This window comes from Phocoena phocoena, chromosome 2 (genome assembly GCF_963924675.1).
Source record: "Phocoena phocoena chromosome 2, mPhoPho1.1, whole genome shotgun sequence".
NCBI lineage: Eukaryota > Metazoa > Chordata > Mammalia > Artiodactyla > Phocoenidae > Phocoena > Phocoena phocoena.
Genome location: NC_089220.1, coordinates 29,053,413 through 29,073,150, shown reverse-complemented (window position 1 = coordinate 29,073,150; position 19,738 = coordinate 29,053,413). Strand labels below are relative to the sequence as shown.

At 45.4% G+C, this 19,738-nt stretch overlaps 1 protein-coding gene and 1 pseudogene across 6 annotated transcripts in view; both read left to right on the top strand.

Moving 5' to 3' along the window:
- Window positions 1-19,738, top strand: part of DCAF4 (DDB1 and CUL4 associated factor 4) — a 30,152-nt gene that overhangs the window by 310 nt on the left and 10,104 nt on the right. For 2 of the 6 annotated variants that reach the window (XM_065870905.1, XM_065870904.1), the window contains exons 1-7: window positions 11,179-11,267; window positions 13,387-13,487; window positions 13,885-14,046; window positions 14,727-14,802; window positions 15,977-16,079; window positions 17,902-18,045; window positions 18,934-18,983. In XM_065870905.1, the coding sequence (XP_065726977.1) occupies window positions 11,179-11,267; window positions 13,387-13,487; window positions 13,885-14,046; window positions 14,727-14,802; window positions 15,977-16,079; window positions 17,902-18,045; window positions 18,934-18,983 (725 nt within the window). Of the gene's footprint in view, window positions 1-11,173; window positions 11,272-11,922; window positions 11,929-13,384; window positions 13,488-13,884; window positions 14,047-14,719; window positions 14,803-15,976; window positions 16,080-17,901; window positions 18,046-18,933; window positions 18,984-19,738 lie in introns of those variants that run through there. The other 4 variants (XM_065870902.1, XM_065870903.1, XM_065870906.1 and 1 more) reach the window with 4 other exon arrangements.
- Window positions 1,192-2,148, top strand: LOC136118356 (CBY1-interacting BAR domain-containing protein 1-like; annotated as a pseudogene).

Sequence of the window (19,738 nt, the reverse complement as noted above, 5' to 3'; positions counted from 1 at the left end):
GGATCTGCCGCCGTAAAGACGGGGGGAGGGGGACCCCGAGTGTCACCGCTCCGTGTCCGCCCTGAAGGAGCGTTTTTCTAAATCCTGATGTGAAGTTGCCACCCAACAGCTGCCAGTGGCTGGACTGCGGGCCCTTGGTGGCGGCTTACCTGAAAGTTGAGGTTGAGGTTGATTTTTTCAAACAGGTCAGCATAACAGCTAACACAAGCGCCTCGTGAGTGCTTAGGCACTGCCAACTGCTTTACAGGCATTAACTAAGCTTTCCATACACCAGCCCAGTGAGGTAGGTGGTAGTGTAATACCTCCGTCAGACGCAGAAGAGCCCTAGTGAGGTTGTTGCTTACCCGAGGTAACTCGCGAACTAGTAAAGTGACAGAGCCGTGGGATGAACCCAAGCTTCCCGAGGTAACCTCCACACCGAGTTACGGTAGCGACAAAGCCACGCCTTCCACTCGCCGTGTCCAGGAAGCCTCGTCGTCTCCCCAGTTATCCTTAGAAACCATGACACCCCGTCCCCCTGGACGGGCGTGGTGTGGTCCACAGACCTTGGCAGACGCAGAAACAGCCCAAAGGAAAGAAGACTGAGGCCACTGCTTCCTGGAGGAGACAAAAGTCCAGAGCCCCACACTCCAGTTTTAAATAACGGTGGAGATTGTAGTTGAGGTGGCGTCCTGGGGCCGGACCAGCAGGGGTGGAATGCCGTTTCCCCCACGCAGTGTGTCTTTCTGGGCACCATGCTTGGCCCTCTAAGCTTCCGTTTCCTCATTTGTGAGGTAGAGTTTTAAATAAACGCCGACGCAGGGTGGCCACGGCAAGCCCCCTGTGGAGGCCATTTTGCGTAGGGCTTTTCAAACCAGTGGTGTTAGCGTTTTCCACGATGCAGTCCAGTATCCTCTGTAATCCCCATGAACCTGTCTTTGGATATTTAGGATGTGCCTCACTCATAAATGGTATAGTACTGCTGTAGTAGAAAATCTTTTTTTGTTTGGGGGATATAATTCACATACCATAAAATTCTCCGTTTTACGGTGTACGGTTTGGCAGGTTTTGTAGAATATTCGCAAGGTTGTGCGACCATCTTATTCCAGAACATTTCATCACCCCAAAAATAAGCACTGTGGCCCCGGCGCGGCCTAGGCCGAGGCATTGTTAGGCTCCAGGCCCGGGGCCACGGGCCACGTGCTCGGCAGGATGTTGAGGCGGCTGCTCGGGTGCGAGCAGTGGAACCTCCGCTCCGTGCTGAATTTCGGCTGTGGGCCGCAGCCGAGACCGGGCCCACTCTCACAGAGGCCGGGAGGGAGGCTGCCTGCCACCCCACAAGCCTGAGGCCCCCAGGCCGGGCCTTTTCTGGGTGGCACCGGCGGAACTTGGCGGCCAGGCCCAGAAGGGCGTCTTGTGGGAGGGGAAGGAAGCGGTACCCGGAAACTGGGCCGCTCAAACCGGAAGCAGTTTGGAGAGCTGTGCCAAGGCTTCGGCTCGCCTGCGCAGAAAACTGCCCGGCTGGGAGGCAGAGCCGACTCTCTTGCAAGAGGGTCTCCGCAGAGACCCCAGATTTGAGCAAGGGCCGGAAAAACCTCTGAGGAGTGTGCCGAACTTAAGGATTATCGGTGTGCCGCCACAGTTGAGACTTGCGGCCGAAGGAACCATTGTAGAAATGAAACGGGATGACCTCACAGCGACATCAACATCAAGGAATGGAGAAGCTAAGCAGCTACCTGAAGTAGAAAGGACAAGTGAGCACACCCATCCGCTGGACCTGTTATTTCATGGCGAACCCACTTACAGAGAGCTACCCTGGATGCTGTGCAAACAACGCTCATCTGGAGGAAACTGCTGGCAGTTTTGAAAAGCAGAAAGTAAAGGACTGTATTTTCAGAATTTATCACTACTGAAATGCTATTTCAGAGCAAAGCTTCAGAGGTATACACTGGTGCCTACCAAAATATACAAAAGATTGATGAGAAGATCTGAGGTTTTCAGAAGCTCTAGGTATTCACCCGATTATCCATCTCACTTGTATATTGTAAGAGCAAATTCAAAGTTGCCTTTTCAGAGATTTTTTTAGCTAAGTGTCTGCAACAGGACAGGTGTCCACTTGTGGACTAAGGGGATCAGCAAGAAGAAGATGAATTAGACATTACAGAATAAGAAAATTAATTTTCCTCAGTACATGTCTCGTTTCCATTTTTATCTTAATATGACTCAGAATTCAGGATTGCTGAATTATAAAACTTTATTCTGGCTTGCTATGCTAAACATCAAAATGGAATGCTACTGAAAATAGGGGAGAAAAATGGAAGGATATGTATGCTGATCCAAAATGAAGGTTTTAAAAAATATTACACAGCCAGTCATTTCAACTTCCTACCTAGTGATATATGATCTTTTTGTATAACTCCCACACTTTTTTTTTTTTTTTAAGATTATGGGTTTCAAAGTATTTCATATTAATGTACTGTACCTGCTTGGGAGTCCTATAGTAAAGTAGATATCAAAAACCAAAAGATCTACCAATTCCATTTAGCTTCTTTTAGACTGACTCTGCAAAAGGATCCTATCTAGTCATTTTTTTTTTTTTTTTTTTTTTATGCGTTACGCGGGCCTCTCACTGTCGTGGCCTCTCCCGTTGCGGAGGACAGGCTCCGGACGCGCAGGCTCAGCGGCCATGGCTCACGGGCCCAGCCGCTCCGCGGCATGTGGGATCTTCCCAGACCGGGGCACGAACCCGTGTCCCCTGCATCGGCAGGCGGACTCTCAACCACTGCGCCACCAGGGAAGCCCCCTATCTAGTCATTTTGATTAAATATAAATTCTATCCCATGAAGCTTTAAATAAAAAGACAAGTTTTCTTTTCTTGAAAAAACTTTTACTGAAACATGAAGTTTCATCATTTGATCTGTAAATTTACCTTTCAACAAGTGTATAATCAAACAGAATAAAGGAAATATGACACCAATATATCCATGTTTTACAAATGAACAAAGCATAAATTTTAGTTTAGAGTCACATTCAACTTGATTCTGGCTTTAAAACAAAACTGCTGGGCTTCCCTGGTGGCGCAGTGGTTGAGAGTCCGCCTGCCGATGCAGGGGACATGGGTTCGTGCCCCGGCCTGGGAAGATCCCACATGCCCTGCGGCTGGGCCCGTGAGCCATGGCCGCTGAGGCTGCGTGTCCGGAGCCTGTGCTCCGCAACGGGAGAGGCCACAACAGTGAGAGGCCCGCGTACCGCAAAAAAAAAAAAAAAAAACAAAACTGCTGTCATACTCATAGAGTACAGACTTGTGGTTGCCAGGGGGGAGGGGCGGGGGGAGGTTGGGGTTAGCAGGTGTAAGCTGTCATATATAGAATGGATGGATAAACAACAAGATCCTACTGTATAGCACGGAGAAGTATATTCAATATCCTATGATAAACCATAATTGAAAAGGATGTTTAAAAAAGAATATATATGTGTAACTGAATCATTTTGCTGTATGGCAGAAATTAACACGTTATAAATCAACTATACTTAAATTTTAAAAAATTTTTTTAAACTGTTGTCATACTAAAGTACTATAAATGGTACTACAGCCTTTGGAAAGCTAGTAATTTGGTGGAATGTTGCCTAGAAAAACATAAACTAGAACACATGGAACACCATAAATCATTTAAAATTCTATAAAAATTTTTCTAAGCTACCACCTAGATAATAAAAAGATATAACAGTTATTCTTGGAAACATAAAACAATTTAATCAGAGTCTTTATCAACTCATGTGGGGTAACTGGAAAAAGCAATTATTCATAACAGAAAAGTAGACTTTCGAGAAGCTATAAAAAAAGGACCTGAACCTTTATACTCCCTGTTCTGTAACCCCTCTTCCTTCAGCACCTGGAAAACCATTTCTCTCTTTCTCCCTCTGGATTTGCCTATTCTGGAGATTTCATATACATCAAATAGATAATACAGTGTGTGGCCTTTTGTGTCCCACTTCTTTTATTTAGCATAGTGTTTTCAAGGTTCATCCACATTGTAGCATGCCTCAGTACTACATTCTTTTTATGGCTGAATAACATTCTGTTATATGGATGTGCTGTATTTTGTTTATTGAGTCATCAGTTGATGGAAATTTGGATTGTTTACACTTTGGGGCAATTATGAATAATGCTGCTATGAATATTACTGTCCAGATTTTTATATGGCCATATGTTTTCATTTCTGCTGGATTTTGCTAGGTCATATGGTAACTCTATGTCGAACCTTTTGAGGAACTGCCAAACTGTTTTCCAAAGTGGCTGCAGCGTTTGCGTTCCCACCAGCAGTGTATGAGAGTTCCAATTTCTCCACATTCTCACCAATACTTGTTATTTTTTTTAGGTTTTTTTTTTATTATAACAATCCTGGTAGGTATAAAGTGGTATCTTATTGTGGTTTTTATTTTCATCTACCTATTGACTAATGATGAGCATCTTTTCGTGTTCTAAGTGGCCATTTGTATATCTTTGAAGAAATGTCTTCAGATTTTTTTCCTTATTTTTTAATTGAGTTATTTTTTTCTTGTTGAGTTTATATATTCTGGATACTAGATCCTTATCAAATGTACGATTTAAAAATATTTTCTCCCATTCTGTGGGTTGTCCTTTCACTTTCTTTTTTTTTTTTTGAAATGAATGGTGATTGTTTCTTTTTTTAATTTATTTTATTTTTGGCTGCATTGGGTCTTTGTGGCTGCGCGCGGGCTTTTCTCTAGTTGTGGCGAGCGGGGCCTACTCTTCGTTGCAGTGCACAGGCTTCTTGTTGCTGTGGCTTCTCTTGTGCACAGCACGGGCTCTAGGTGCGCGGGCTCAGTAGTTGTGCCTCGTGGGCTTAGTTGCTCCATGGCATGTGGGATCTTCCTGGACCAGGGCTCAAACCCATGTCCCCTGCATTGGCAGGTGGATTCTTAACCACTGCGCCACCGGGGAAGCCCCCTTTTCACTTTCTTGATCATGTGTTTGCACAAAAGTTTTTACTTTTGATGAAGTCTACGTAATCTATTTTTTCTTGTGCTTTGGGTGTCATATTTAAGAAACCATTGCTTATTGAAAGTTCATGATTTATACCTTTGTTTTCTTATAAAAGTCTTACAGTTTTAGAGCTTGAATCCATGAGTTAATTTTCATATATGATGTGAAGTAGGGATCGGATTCATTCTTTTGCAGCTGAGTGTCCAGGTGTCCGAGCAGTTGAAAAGATTATTCTTTCCCCCACTGAATGGTCTTGGTCAAAAATCAATTGGCATAGATATATCGGTTTATTTGTGGACTCTCAGTTCTACTCCATTGATCTATGTTGCTATCCTTGTGCCAGTACCAGTGTCTTGATTACTGTAGCATTGAAATTGGAAAGTGTGAGTCCTCCAACTTTGCTTTTTTTTCCAAGATTGTTTTCACTCTTCTGTGTCCCTTGCATTTCCATATGAATTTCAGGATCAGCTTGTCAATTTCTCCAAAGATGGCAGTTGGAATTTTGATAGTGGTTGTGTTAAATCTGTACATCAATTTGTAGACCATGTTAAGTCTTCCAATCCATGACGTGGACGTCTTCCCATTTATGTAGGTCCTCTTTAATTTCTTTCAACAATGTCTTATGCTTTCAGTGTACAAGTTATGCACTTATTTGTTAAGTTCATTCCTAAATACTTTTATTCTTTTTGATGCTAATGTAATGTCACGCTAGTGTATGGTTTTGTATTAATTTCATTTTTAGATTATTCATTGCTAGTGTATAGACGTACAGTTGATTTTTTATACATTATTTATTTACTTATCTTTGGCTTCGTTGGGTCTTCATTGCTGCGCGCGGGATTTCTCTAGTTGTGGCGAACGTGGGCTACTCTTCATTGCAGTGCGCGGGCTTCTCATTGTGGTGGCTTCCCATTGTGGAGCACAGGCTCTAGACTCACGGGCTTCAGTAGCTGTGCAACTCAGGCTCAGTAGTTGTGGCTCGCGGGCTCTAGAGTGCAGGCTCAGTAGTTGTGGCGCCTGGGCTTAGTTGCTGCGCAGCATGTGGGATCTTCCCAGATCAGGTCTCGAACCTGTGTCCCCTGCATTGTTAGGCGGGTTCTTAATCACTGCGCCACCAGGGAAGCCCTGATTTTTATATATTAATCTTGTATCCTGCAACCTTGCTTAAATCACTTATTAGCTCCAGTAGTTTTTGTGTGTGTGGATTCTTTAGGATTTTCTGTATGTATAACATCATGTCATCTGCCAATAGAAATAGTTTTACTTATTCCTTTCCTGTTTGCATGCCTTTTATTTCTTTTTCTTGCCTAATTGCCCCTGGCTAGAACTTCCAGTACAATGTTGAATGGAAATGCTAAGAACAGACATTCTTGTCTTGTTCCTAACCTTAGGAGAAAAGCTTGCAGTCTTTCACTATTTTGATGTTAGCTGTGGGGTAGATGCCCTTTATCAAGTTGTGGAAGCTACTTCTGTGCCTAGTTTTTGTCATGACAGGGTATTGGATTTTGTCTGGTGTTTTTTCTGCATCTCTTGAGAAAATCACGTGGAGGTTTTTCCCCTCATTTATTCTGTTCATATGGTGTATGGCATTGATTGGTTTTCGTATGTTGAACTTGGGGTAAATCCTACTTGGTCATGGTGTATTATCCTTTTTATATGCATCTGGATTTGGTTTGCTAGGATTTGGTTGAGGATCTGTGGCTGTGTCCATAAGGTAGGCTGATCTATAGTTTTCTTGTCTTGTGATACCTCTGTCTGGTTTTGGCAACAGAGGACTACTAGCTTTAGAAAGTGAGTTGGAAAATTATAGTAAATATCTTGCATATAATTCTTAAAACCTTTTGGATTATTTTCTTCATATCTATTCCCAGAAGAAGGCATGTACATTTAAATTACTTGATAATTATTGCTCAGTCATTTTCCAAAAAGTTAAATAACGTTTGTTTATTTGTTTGAGATTAACATTGTCTTTCTAGAATAATGGTCTCTTAGAAATTATTATTCTTTATCCTTCAAGTCCTTGAAAGCTTGTGTAAAAGGCAAAGCCAAGCTCAGCCTACCACAACACATTTAATGTCTGTGCCTGGCAGAGTGGCTCCAGAGGATCTGGGATTCAACATTTCACCCAGAAAATTATAATTGAGTGCTTCCTGTCTAGAGCAGGGTTTCTTAACCTCAGCACTATTTGGGGCTGGATAATTTGTTGTAAGGTGCTGTCCTGTATTGTAGGATGGTTAGCAGCATCAATGCCATAGCAGCCCACCCTTCCCTGCCGCCAAGTTGTGGCAAACAAAAATGTCCCTGGACATTGCCAGATGTCCCCTGGTGGGTGAAGTTGCCCTTGGTTGAGAAACACCAATCTAAAAACTGATTGTGCTGACTTCATATTACTGTCCAATAAAATTGTCTCAATTTTGAATTTTAATCTTTGCTATATATATATATATATATATATATATATATATATATATATATATATATATATATATTTGGCTTTGGAGCCTCATTTGTCTCACTCTGTTACCATGTGCTGGTGACTTTCAAATCTATATCTTTAGCCTCATTTTCCCTCTGAATTCCCAGACCCCTTTTTACAAACATCTTGAGATTGGTTTGTTCAAAATCAGACTTACTGTCTTCATTCCTCAAACAGCTCCTCCTCCTTGTCTCTCAGGTCAGAACACTACCAGTTATTCATTTATCAGGTTTCAGCTGCTCTCTCTCCACCTCTCCCATGAAACTCACCTCCTGAATCTTTCTAAATTCAGGGTTCTCTATCCCAAGTATCACTTCCATGTTGGTGGGTTCATGTAACCTGAGTTGCTACAGCAGTCCTTAACTTCCAACTTATTCCCTCCACCGCTGCCTTTCTAAAATGCAGGTTTAGTCATGTTACTCGGCGAACTTACCGAGCACCCAGAGACCTCAGCATCTGACCCTGCCTGCCTCTCTAGCCTAATCTCCCAGCCCCTGTACTTTAGGCTGTGGCCATACCAAACTGCTTGCAGGCCCCTCACTCTGCCAACCTTGCCTGACAGACTGGGTTCAAACTCACTCTCCCCTCTGGCTCTTCCATTCAGAGCCATCACTCCCTTCTCTCCCACTGCAGTGCCTGCACCTGTGCTTGTGTGAGGTGGTGGTTTAGAAATATTGTCTTTGGCCAAAACCGGCACTCACCGATTTATTTCATTATTTACCATGTCCTTCTGATAGTGCAGTGCTCTACTGAGGACAGTGGTGCAAGTGGGCCAATGGCCCTGCCTCCTAATGGGTGATTGACGCCTTTGACTCGCCGTTACCTATGCTTTTCCACTATTCATGCATCATTTCATAACTAAAGCAGACTGGAATCATGTACAGAATGTGCAATCTAAATAAGTTTCCTTTTTTTGTAGAGTTGGTTGGTAATAATGATAATCTTATGTCAGTATGGCTTATTTTTCTTACCAGTTTTCTTATCACCATCCATACGTATTTCCCTTCCTGTGCATAGTGCCTTTAATCTGTAACGTAACTAATTAATAAATACAGCTTTATTCTTTGTCTGAGGCTTAAGATAATTGATCCAAAGGGAAACCTGTGCATGTGGTATTCAGGAGCCATTAAAGTGGTTGCTGAGGAAAATGAATAAAATTATTATATTTTTGGATGGGGATGGGGCAGTGGTAGAATTTCAGAGAAAGGAAATACAGATAGGTGAAAGAGCATACTAGGAACTAGGGAGAGATCATGAACTCGCTTTGGAACATGGTCTGTGAAAGTAGACAGGAGGCAGCCTTTTTATAAGAACTTGATGCTAGGTTAGAGATGAAACGGTGTTTGCAGGTGAGATTGTATTAAGTATAAAATGAAGAGGATCTGGGACAGAACGTTGTTAAACACAGAGTGGGTGACCCAAGAGAAACTAGAGAAGGATTAACTTGACAAGTACGAGGAGAACCAAGAGAAAGATATTCCAGAAACCTAGGGAAGAGTGAAGCTTTGGGGTGTCATGTGTTGTAGGAATAAGGGCTAAAAAGAGACCACTAACTTTGGCAAGTAGGTGATCATTAACCTCAGCAAGAGCATTTTAGCAGAACGGTGAGGATGGAGGAGGCCTGACTACAGTGAGTTGAAGAATGATTGGAAAATAAAGAAGTGGAGTGTGTACATATAGACCATGCTTCCAGAACATTTCTGTTCCTTTTGGGTTGGAAGTGGAGCACATACAAATGAAAAACCTGAGCGTGTTTATAAGCTGAGATAAGGAGAGGGGGAGATTGATTAAACATATGTGAACACAGATGTCTGCAGAGTTTGAGAAGGAAATGAGATCAACAGCCAGGAGGGATGGGTTTGCCTGGAAAAGGCACAGGGACACTTGTTTCTCCAAGACAAAAAGGAAGATGATAAGAATTAGTAAAGGCAGGCCTTTGTGGAGGGGATGAAAAAGAAGTTGGGGGTATTCGTACTGGTAACATCTCTCTTCTGGGTGAGGTAGGGAGCTATGCTGTCTACTAAGTGTGACCAGGAGGAAGTGGGAAGGGATTTTAGGAGAGTGATAACACCCTGGATTGTCGGGAGTGAATCAGACTAGGAATAAATAAAACTAGGTCAATGTATACTGTCCCAGCAGAGGATGAAAGTGAGACATTTGTGATGACTCCAAGTCGGCATGGCTATATTGATGAGCTTTAGTCGTGCTTATTCGTTCTGGCACAGGACTAGAGAGTGGCTGGTTAAACTAATCCAGGTTGTGGAGTCTGCTTCCCACTGACTCTGAAGCAGGCAAATCAAGGACTTCGTTACAGAATTCATGAAATGTTTGGTTAAGTACTATACTCACTAAATATCTCTTCCTTTGTATCGAATAGCCCCAACTCACAATCACAGGTTGACACAGAAGTCGTTGGGTAAATACTGAATTCTGGAATGTAGGTCCAGACTTCTGGTGCTCTGTTTGATGCTAACAGGCACTTCCTACTCAAAAGTAGAAGTTGGAAAATAAAAGCAAATAGATTTTCTAATCTATTCTTTGGTTGCATTCAGCCCTAGAAATTTTTTTCTAATTTTGTTAACGGCATTTGAATATACTTTTAATGTGTGTTCGGTAAGATGTCAGTGTCTCCACTGAGTGGGGAAAGGATCACCAGGTGTTGGGAAAGCATGAAACTCGCAGCAGCTTGTCTGTGTACTACAGTTCAGTCTCTTTAAGAATTCCTAATGTGATTCCCAGTGTTAAAACAACTGATGATTTGATGATTAAGTGATAAATTCAGGCCATACAAGATAAGACTTGAAAAAGCCACTCGAAATAGTTATGGCAACATCAGTGTCTTTAAGACATCATTCCTTATTTCAACAAATGCATGTGCACATCCTTCCCTTTAACAGCTAGTGTACTTCAGGAAACTAAAACACTCTCTAAAGCACATTGAGAAGTCACATGCCACTGGCCCCATTTAATTTGTTCACAAGTTTTCCTGCTTGATACTGAAACCGAGGAAGAGATAGTGTTCACGATTAACTATTCTCTATGAATAGGGATGTGGGTGGATCAAAAGAAAAATTATTATATGCTCTGGAGTTAATCTGGTAAGGAAAAGAAGACTAGCTTAGGAGGGTTCTCATGCCAGGCTCAGACTGTTGTTGGAAAGTAATTGTGAGAGTCTGTCAACACGTCACACAGTGACCTGGGGAATGGAGGTTGGCAGGTTGTCGGGCCAGGCTGTGAGGCAGGCTGTCGGGCCAGGCTGTGAGGTAAGAGGACTGCATGCAGCCAGAGAGATGGCTACAGACGCGTTGGGTTTTATTTGTGTGTCCACCTGGTGGCAGTCCTACAGGTAAGGCTTGGTGGCGGCTTTAATGATAACCCACGTTGGGCCATCCTTTTGCCTAGTTCTGAGCATGAAGGAACTATCAAGAAGCAAACAGGGACTTCCCTGGTGGCACAGTGGATAAGGCTCCACACTCCCAATGCAGGGGACCTGGGTTCGATCCCTGGTCAGGGAACTAGATCCCACATGCACCTCACAGCTAAGAGTTTGCATGCTGCAACTAAGGAGCCCGCCTGCTGCAACTAAGACCCTGTGCAACCAAATAAATAAATATTAAAAATATAAAAATAAAAAAAAAGAAGCAAACAGAAGAGAGAGGTGTGCACGTGTGTATTTGTATGTAATTTTCTTTCTTTTTCTCTTTTAGCAGCTGAAATGCATAAAAGCAGGGGGCAGAGTAGAAGACATGGGAGAAGGAGCCACCGACACAATCCTTGGTTCAGACAGCATGATTCTAAGGAGAGGCAAGTGCTGTTGCCCGGCGTCTTACTAGCGTTGACAGCACCCTCACACGCACGTGACTCCCTGGAGGTCTCAGCAAGATGCAGGCTCTGAGGTCGGGCCGACTAGAGTCTGTGCTTCTCACATGCTCCCAAGGGGGTGTCTGCTGGGGGCCAGCCTGCCTGCCACACTTTGAGTAGTGAGGAGGTGGCCACACTTGTCTTTCTTTTCATTGTGACCATGACTTCTGGCTGGAGCCTTAGCCACAGGCTTAGAAGTAAACATTATCTGATACAACTGGGGAGCTCTTTCTCCATGTTTTAGTCTTTCTTCTTTTTTTTCAGCCTATGAAAGTAGCTTTCTGGAAACCTAATTTCATTAATTCAGCCTAAATGCTAAATAAGGCTATATAATACGATAGAGTATTTAATAAACACAAAAAGGTATAAAGAATAATACAATGAATATTAGGTACCTACCACCCAGCTTGAAAAATAAAACAGTGTATACTTAGGTGAAATCCCCATAATAAATATTTTCCACACTCTACTTATCTAATCTCAGAACGTGATTCACCCCACCCCACCCCAGGAGAGGATACCTCTTCACAGTTCAGGGCTGCTGACGTGACTTCTGGCCATAGGAAGTCTTTGCACAGCCCTCTCCTCACCAAAGGAGACCTGTATGCCAATTTCAAAAGTCTTTCACACTCCAGATCTCCTTTTAAAATGGACAGATTTCTAGCTATAGGGTCAGAAGATGTCGAATGCCAGTATGCTTCTCTAGAACAGATTAACTCAAACAGAAAAAAAAAAAAGCATCAGAATGTTGTGGAAGAAACAAGGGCTTTGGAATTAGGAAGTCTGGGTTTGACGCTCTACGTTTTCCTGTGTGAAATTGGTCAAGCTACTCAATCACCCACCCTGAGTCACTCTTCTCGTACCATACTTCTGTCGTGAGGTTCGTAATAATGTATGTAAAGGCCCATCAGGCTGCCTGTCTCTGAGTAGGCCCTGTGTATATGGTGGACCTCATTTGGTGCAGAATAATAGGGACTCTGAACCAAAGTCCCCAACGTGACCCATACTGTAGAAAGATCAGGACAGGTACTCAATGTTTGTATGTTTTATGAGGAGAACCATGGATACTCTTTGGGCCCCAGGCCTTCCCTCAAGAGCGCGTCGTACAGCAAACTGTGGTCAGCACAGGGAGAGAGTCTTGATTCAGCTTGGCAGAGCCACGTGGAAGCCGGCTGGACAGCCACCTTCCGGGCTCCCTGTGGAAAGAATGGGGCAGCGGTCCTTGCGCTAGAGATGTAGACCTTTGTTATAACACTTAATCCTTCCTCCGCTTGCTGCTGATCACACGTGAGCTTCCTCAGGAAGCTCTGGGCTGTAAAAAGGGAGAATAAATAATTTTCTCTAAAACTGTGCATAGTTAGTATTTATAGACAAAAGAGAGAGTCTTCGATTCCTTTAACCTAGTTTTGCAGTTTGTATTCCTTTTGGTGTTATAGGGGGCAGGGGAAGTTCTTAATTTTAAAGTGGATTTTACCAGAATTCTAAAATTAGGTCTTTTGTTCTTTCATTATATCCTTCAGCCTATAATTGCCACAGAAGCTGCTTGTAGCTTTGCAAAATGAGTATTTAAACCATGGCTCTATCCCGGTATTGCTGAGCAAATCACCTCTGTGCCCTGAACCCCAGTTTCTCCATCTGCAGGGTTGAGTAACCAAGTAAAATTTAAACTTTTGTACTGCTGAATCCAATAAAAAATGAAATTCACCTGGCCTTGTAACTGCTGTTGAGCTGACAAATGAGCCCAGCTGGTAAAATTCTTATTGGCCAAGATTTCTGTTCTCATTTTCATCTGGAAAATTCCAAAAGACCTCACAAAATGCTCAAATGAGGAGGTACAAAAGAGGAACTACTGTGACCTGCATCCTCTTAAGGATGAGAAACCAAAAACCGTGCCCTAGCTTTGGTGTATTTGCAGTAGGTAAACTGCTTCCAAGAAAAAGAGGGGTCAGTGCTCCCCAAGTAATCAAGGGTTGGGGTGAAGGCTGTGGAACTGCAGGACCCCAGAGTCAAAGAATGACTGGGACTCACTGGCTGCAAGCTAACCCTGACTGTGTGTCAACAGGAATAATACAAGGGTGCGGCAAAGCCCACAGGGTTCCAGCCACAGCGATGATGCGGCCCCGTCGACCTCCGCAAGCACAGCTGGCAGCTCTTCTGTGCCGGGTAAGGCAGCCTGCTGGACAGGGCTCCTCCGGCCCTGCCCGTGGGAAAGATGAAAGCGAGTTGTGCCTCGTCATCTAGTTATGTCTGTTCTGGCTGCCCTTCTCCTCAGTCCCGTGTGTCTTCACTTGTTTGTGGGTACACTCCATGTGTGTCATCAGCCCATTCCTGGCTTGGAGGAAATTCTGGGAGCAAATTGAAACAAGAACCGTGATCCTGAGGCAAACAGCTCCCCACAGGACTGAACTGGGCCCGGGATGGTGACTGGCAGTGCTAGCCCACCTCCTGCCCCTCAGGAAAGACCGGCAGCTGTGAGGGGTGGTAAGCAGGCCCCTGGGCTTCTCGCTGGGTGGCTCGGTTCACGGTGTTTTAAGTTGGATTTTATTTCTTTTGACTAAAGATCTACCAGGTTATTACTTTGACCCTGAAAAGAAACGCTACTTCCGCTTGCTCCCTGGACATAACAACTGCAACCCCCTCACGAAGGAGAGCATCCGGCAGAAGGAAATGGAGAGCAAAAGGCTGCAGCTGCTAGAGGAAGAGGACAAGCAGGGAAAGGTAGGCTCCACAGCCCCAGGAGCTGCCCTGTCCCCTCCACTCCTGCCAGCATCCACCCACTGCCACAAGGAGGTGCCAATTAAACGCCCCTGTAACCCTCAGCGTAGCGCACTTTAGGAGGGTGGCGTCGAATTGTCCCTGGCAGGAACCTGATGAAGAGAATAAGAACAGGCAAGAAATCTCCTCCCACCACCACCCCCCTTTTCTTACTTGCTGGGTTTCATCAGGAATTCTTACATTCTGTCCTTCCCCAGGAGACTATTGGGTAGCAGCCCAATACAGCCTCTGTAACTGTGTATTTTAAATAGAAAACCAGAGTGTGTGGTTTGGATACGAGGGTTTCTGGTACCCCTTCTGGAGACGAGATGCCAGGACATTTCCGTGATCATGGGGACAATAGAATGGAAAGTCTGGGCCCCACAGTAACCGTAGGTCGAATGGAAAGGGTGTTACAGACCTGAGTGTCCAGTGCCATTCCTGCACTCGCTAGCTCGGTGGCCTCATCTCCTCAGTATAAATTGATGGGGGACTTGGAGAGGTGCTGAGCAGACTTCCCATCTCACACATACTTCCTTGTGATAGGTTTTTCCTCTTTCCAAGGAGAGGAGACTAGAATCCTAAAAACATAATTCATTATACAATAACATAAAGCTTCACTGAATCTTTCTCTCTTTTAGAAAACAGCCAGGTTGGGATTTAATGCATCTTCCTTACTACAAAAAAGCAAGCTGGGTTTTCTCAACGTCACCAGTTACTGCCGGTAAGATAACGCCTCTTTGTTATGTTTTCTTCATGGACGTTCTTTTCCTATTTCTTATTTCCATGATCCAAGAATTGTCAGGATAGAGCACGTAGCTGCCCCGTGAGGAGTGTTCACAGCTGAGGAGCTTCAGCTCGACAGCCTGCTTCTGCTGCTGAAATCAGCCCTGAGAGAATCGTCCTTCCTTTAGAGCCAGCGAGAGAGGAGAGGGGATCTAGGCAGAGAAATTGGGCAGGAATTTCTCAAGATGACTCCTCTTTGTTACTTGTAAATCATTTCTAGTTAAGTAGAAGGTCCTTTAACTTCATCCCGTCAGCCTTCTGCCTCTTTTTCTCCTTCTGATGAGTTGTCACCAAAAAGCGAAAGTTAAATGGATGTGTACTAAACTTTAAATACTGGTGATGTCTGATACAGTTCTAACTAAAGCCCTGTGAGATAGGTTGACACATTCCCCAGGTTCCAGAAGAAGAGACTGAGACTCAGAGTGGAACGATTTGCTCAAGGTAAAGCTAGAAAGCGGGGGGATCTGTCTGACTCCCCAGCCTGAGCTCCTAACCCCTGCATTCTGCTGCCTCCCACTCTACCTGGGCCAGTGAAGAAACAACATGGGTGTGGGTGGTCTACCCAGGGAGGCCCCCTCAGGGAAGGCCAGCCCTGCAGGCAGTGTCAGCCAGGGCAGGTAGGGGTGTGCTTGTCCTGTGTTTCTCTCCTTCTGAGAGGGAAAAGAGTTAAAGGTCTAGTTAGGAAGATCTGTTCTTCACCCTAAAACGTGCTCGGTCTTTGGTGGAGAGGAAGAGGGGTAACCGGATGGGCAGCTGCATGCCTGGCTCTTCGTGGACTGCGTGCCCTTCAGCAGGTTGTTTCATTTCTCAGGCACATTCTCCTCATCTCGAGAACGAGTTGCACTAGATGATCCAACACAAGTCCTTCTAGTTCTGACTTTCTTTGACACTGTGAATGAGCCACCCATTTCTTTGCTTTAGTTTTCCTAAGAGTTCTAAAATTGAGATTCTTGGGGGCCTTGCTCAGCTCCATTGCTGAGATTTAACGTGGAGAGAGAGCTGACGAGAGAAGGTGGTCTTCAGGGTGTGGGACAGAGCAGAACCCCTGCATCTTCATGGATATCCAGGGACGATGTCCATACCTCCCCTGCTCCCCTCTTTCTCCTCTGCAGTTTAGCCCATGAGCTGCGAGTGAGCTGCATGCAGAGGAAAAAGGTCCAGGTTCAGAGCTCGGATCCCTCCGCTTTGGCAAGTGACCGATTTAACCTGATACTGGTGAGTGGGAGGGAGCCATCTGTAGGTTCCAGAGACATAGTTGCCATCCCCTGGACAATTCGTGGCTTTGCATTTGTTTTCATCAAGCCTGGCTGTGTAGAAGCCACTAGCCATGAAAGCAGGTTTTATGGTTTTAACAAGCACCTACCAGCTACCCATTGGCAGATGCCAAGCTGGCAAGACAGGCTGTGCTGTGACCATTGTCACCCCCACTACAGCTCTGTCATTTGACATTAGAGCCGGGGTCCACACACGCTGACAGAGAACCATCACAAAGTAACTTTCCCATGGGTGTGTTGTGTACACAGTTGAAAAGTTACATGGAGGACCAGGGGCTTCTGATCCTTTCCATACTGGACAGGATTTGGTGGCCAAACCTGAAGCACCAGTGTCCTTCAGTAGCAACAGCGTATTAGTTTCTTGCTTTCTGTCCCTGACCTCAGTAACAGGGGCCTGCAGGCCATGTCTCTGGGCCTGCACATCCAGCACACCTCCACTGCATCATTCGCGGGGAGCAGAAAATGATCTCTCTGCTTCTGGTTTAGACCCAGACTGGAAGCCAGGGGGCAGAGAAATGTTGGCAGAGGATCAGGGGGTCCACTGCAAACAGAAGTAGCCAGACCTCTCAGCTGGACTGGCAACTCCTGGAGGCCTTCCTGGAGGCTGAGGGACAGCCAAGGAGAGTGAGAGAAGGACACAAAATAGAGAGCCTCAGCCTGGTGGTTTACTGACAGGACTGGAGGCTGAGGCTACGGAATTTACCCTTGAGGTCCTGCCCCAGGACCTCTACAACAGAGCCCTTCACGTAAGGAGTGTCAGGGGCCAGGACTCATGTTTTCTCCTGTGTTTGGGGAACAGTTTGACCCGAGTCAAGTAGAATACTTTCTTGTGGTGGGTTCTCCAGTAAACTGGGTGGGGACAGTGGAGATCACTGCCACCTGCTGCTTAGCATGGCCTGAGCACCTGTTCTTCATACTCTGTGTGCTGGTGTCTGGAAGACCCTCCCCATGATCCAGAGTTACGAAGACTGGATGGCTGGTGTGACCCAGAGGGGTGGGAAGGGCAGTTTGTCACCCAGGGATCAGAGTTTTCAGATCTGACTCTAGTCACTGGTAATGATTCTTCAGGAATATAACTATTCTTGCCAAGTAAACTTGCAAAGTGAGTGTGTTTTCACCAGCACCCAAACCCATGTGTATTTGTGTGTGTTATATTTATAAATATATTTTAAAAAACACATAAACATATAAAGGTTTTGCTTTGAAATAATTATTAACCACATTTTTTAAATGAAAACACAAAATCTTAAAAATAACCCACATCCCAGTGCCATCTTTCCTATTGTAATTTTTCCCCCATGCGATGCCTTTCTTTTTACTAGGTGATAATCACAATGCTTATGTAATAGGAATACAATTTTGCTTTCTTCTTTTACCCCTTGGCAGTTATAATCAGCATTTTCCACATTTCTGTGTGGCTTTCATGATGGCCACATTGCTCTGTCACCACGCGGCTCATCTAAACTCCTCTGGGTGGACGTTAGGACTCTCCCAAACCCAGTTCTGAGAGGGGTCACTGTGCAGACTGGCCGTGCCCCCTCACTGCCTTTTTTGCTCCTGAACTGTGAGACCAGATGCCTGTCAGCTTTGCCCAGTGATGGCTTCACCAAGTAGGGGCAAGTCAGGTCATTCCGCACTTCCTCATGGGCGAGAACCCTCACCTGGTGAAAACACACAAGAGCGTGGGAGCTAGGTAGACGGTCTTTCGGCAGACCGCGTGGCTCAGCCTGGGAGGCCACCCACAGTCCGCCTCCCTTCTCCAGGCGGATACCAACAGTGACCGGCTCTTCACCGTGAACGATGTCAAAGTCGGGGGCTCCAAGTATGGCATCATCAACCTGCGTGGCCTGAAGACCCCCACGCTCAGGGTGCACATGCATGAAAACCTCTACTTCACCAACCGGAAGGTATGCTGCGCTTCCCTTTAGCCATGGCAGCCTGCTCTGCCATTGGATCCAGGGCACTGCAGTAATTGGCCAAATTCAGAGTAGAGGAGAGAGCTTTGTGAAGAAGGCAGGGCTCGGTTACCTCATTTTCTCAAGGGAAAAAATGGAGTTTTAGATCCTGAGAACTCATAGGGGAAGAAAAGGGCCTCATCAGTTTCTCATCTTGGAAGAGAAATGAATTTACATGGGGGAGGACTTGAAGCAGTGTTGCTTTAATTAAACTGTTGCAGGGACTTCCCTCCGGGGGGTTAAGTTGATCCAAAGGAGCTGATGCTAAAGCACAGAGTTCCTGGGAGGTGGGCCACAGAGGGCTGGGTGGAGGGCCCTCCCAATGTATCAGAACATTATGTCAATCTTCCAGTCAGTCGTAGCCAGCACTGAAATTTATGTAAATGTAAGGAGCCTGCTATCTAGGGGGCAACTTTTAACATTGCAGTGGGTGATGGCTGCATCTGTAAAAAGCCGTGATTTTCTGTTCTGTTGAGACATGAGCCACAAGATGGACACAGGTTGAAAATGGTTTCTGGGTGAAGTGAGATCTGTTGCAGAGAATTCATCCCTGGCCTATACCAGAGGGTATACCAGATGGCTCATTGTGATGCCCATGCTATGCTGATGATGAAGGACTGAGGCCTGGGGGTTACTTCTTCCCTTTCCCCTCAAGGTTCTGCACGGTGGGGCAGGGAGCTTCCTTGTTCTCAGAATGCTCGTTCCAGTCCCTATTCAAGGAGTGAGACCTGAAGAAAGCAGTCAGTCACATTACTGTTCTATAAGAAAGTATTTGTCTGTTTCTCTCCATAAGTTGGCATCAAACCAATCTTGCCATCTGGCTGTGTGTTTCCTCACCAGGTGAACGCTGTGAGCTGGGCCTCGCTGAATCACCTGGATTCCCACATTCTGTATCTTTTGGCAGGTGAAGAGGTTTGGTGGGCCGGCCATGCCCTGATGTAGACCAGGGCATCTGTGGGGTTTGTGAGATGGTGTTTTAGTGTCCAGAGGTCTAGGCCATTCTGCACGAATGTCTCACCTTGTAGGAAAGAGCAATGCACCCACTAGAAAACAAGGATTCCCGTGGAGCACAGAGAAGTAGCTGAGGTCCGGGAATGACGTCAGTGTTACCAGGTGCCAGACACTGTTCTGGAACTTGAGAGTTGGTGCTTTAGCAGAGGAACAAAGCAGAAAGGAACAGTAAAGCCTTGAAAAGGAACCCCAAATCCTCCTGAGGCAGAGGAGGAGGAGCCTCCCAAGGCAGGGAGGCTGAGGGCACACACCAGAGAAGGGTGTTCCTTTGACATCGGACTGGGGCTGTGGGCTCTGGGCCTAGGTCCCCTGCCCAGAGATGGCCTTCTTTAGAGCACTCTTCATTCTAGTCTCTTCCTTCCCTACCCAGAGAGCCATCTGGGCTTTGTAGGAGCACACAGTACAGTGTCAGGGTAGCTGGGATCCCTGGGGTCTCTTTTTTTTTTTTTTTTTAACTTTATTTTTATTAGGATATGATCTGGCGACATCCCTTTATTTATTTATTTATTGCAGTACGCGGGCCTTTCACTGCTGTGGCCTCTCCCGTTGCGGAGCACAAGCTCCGGATGCGCAGGCTCAGCGGCCATGGCTCACGGTCCCAGCCGCTCCGCGGCATGTGGGATCTTCCCGGACC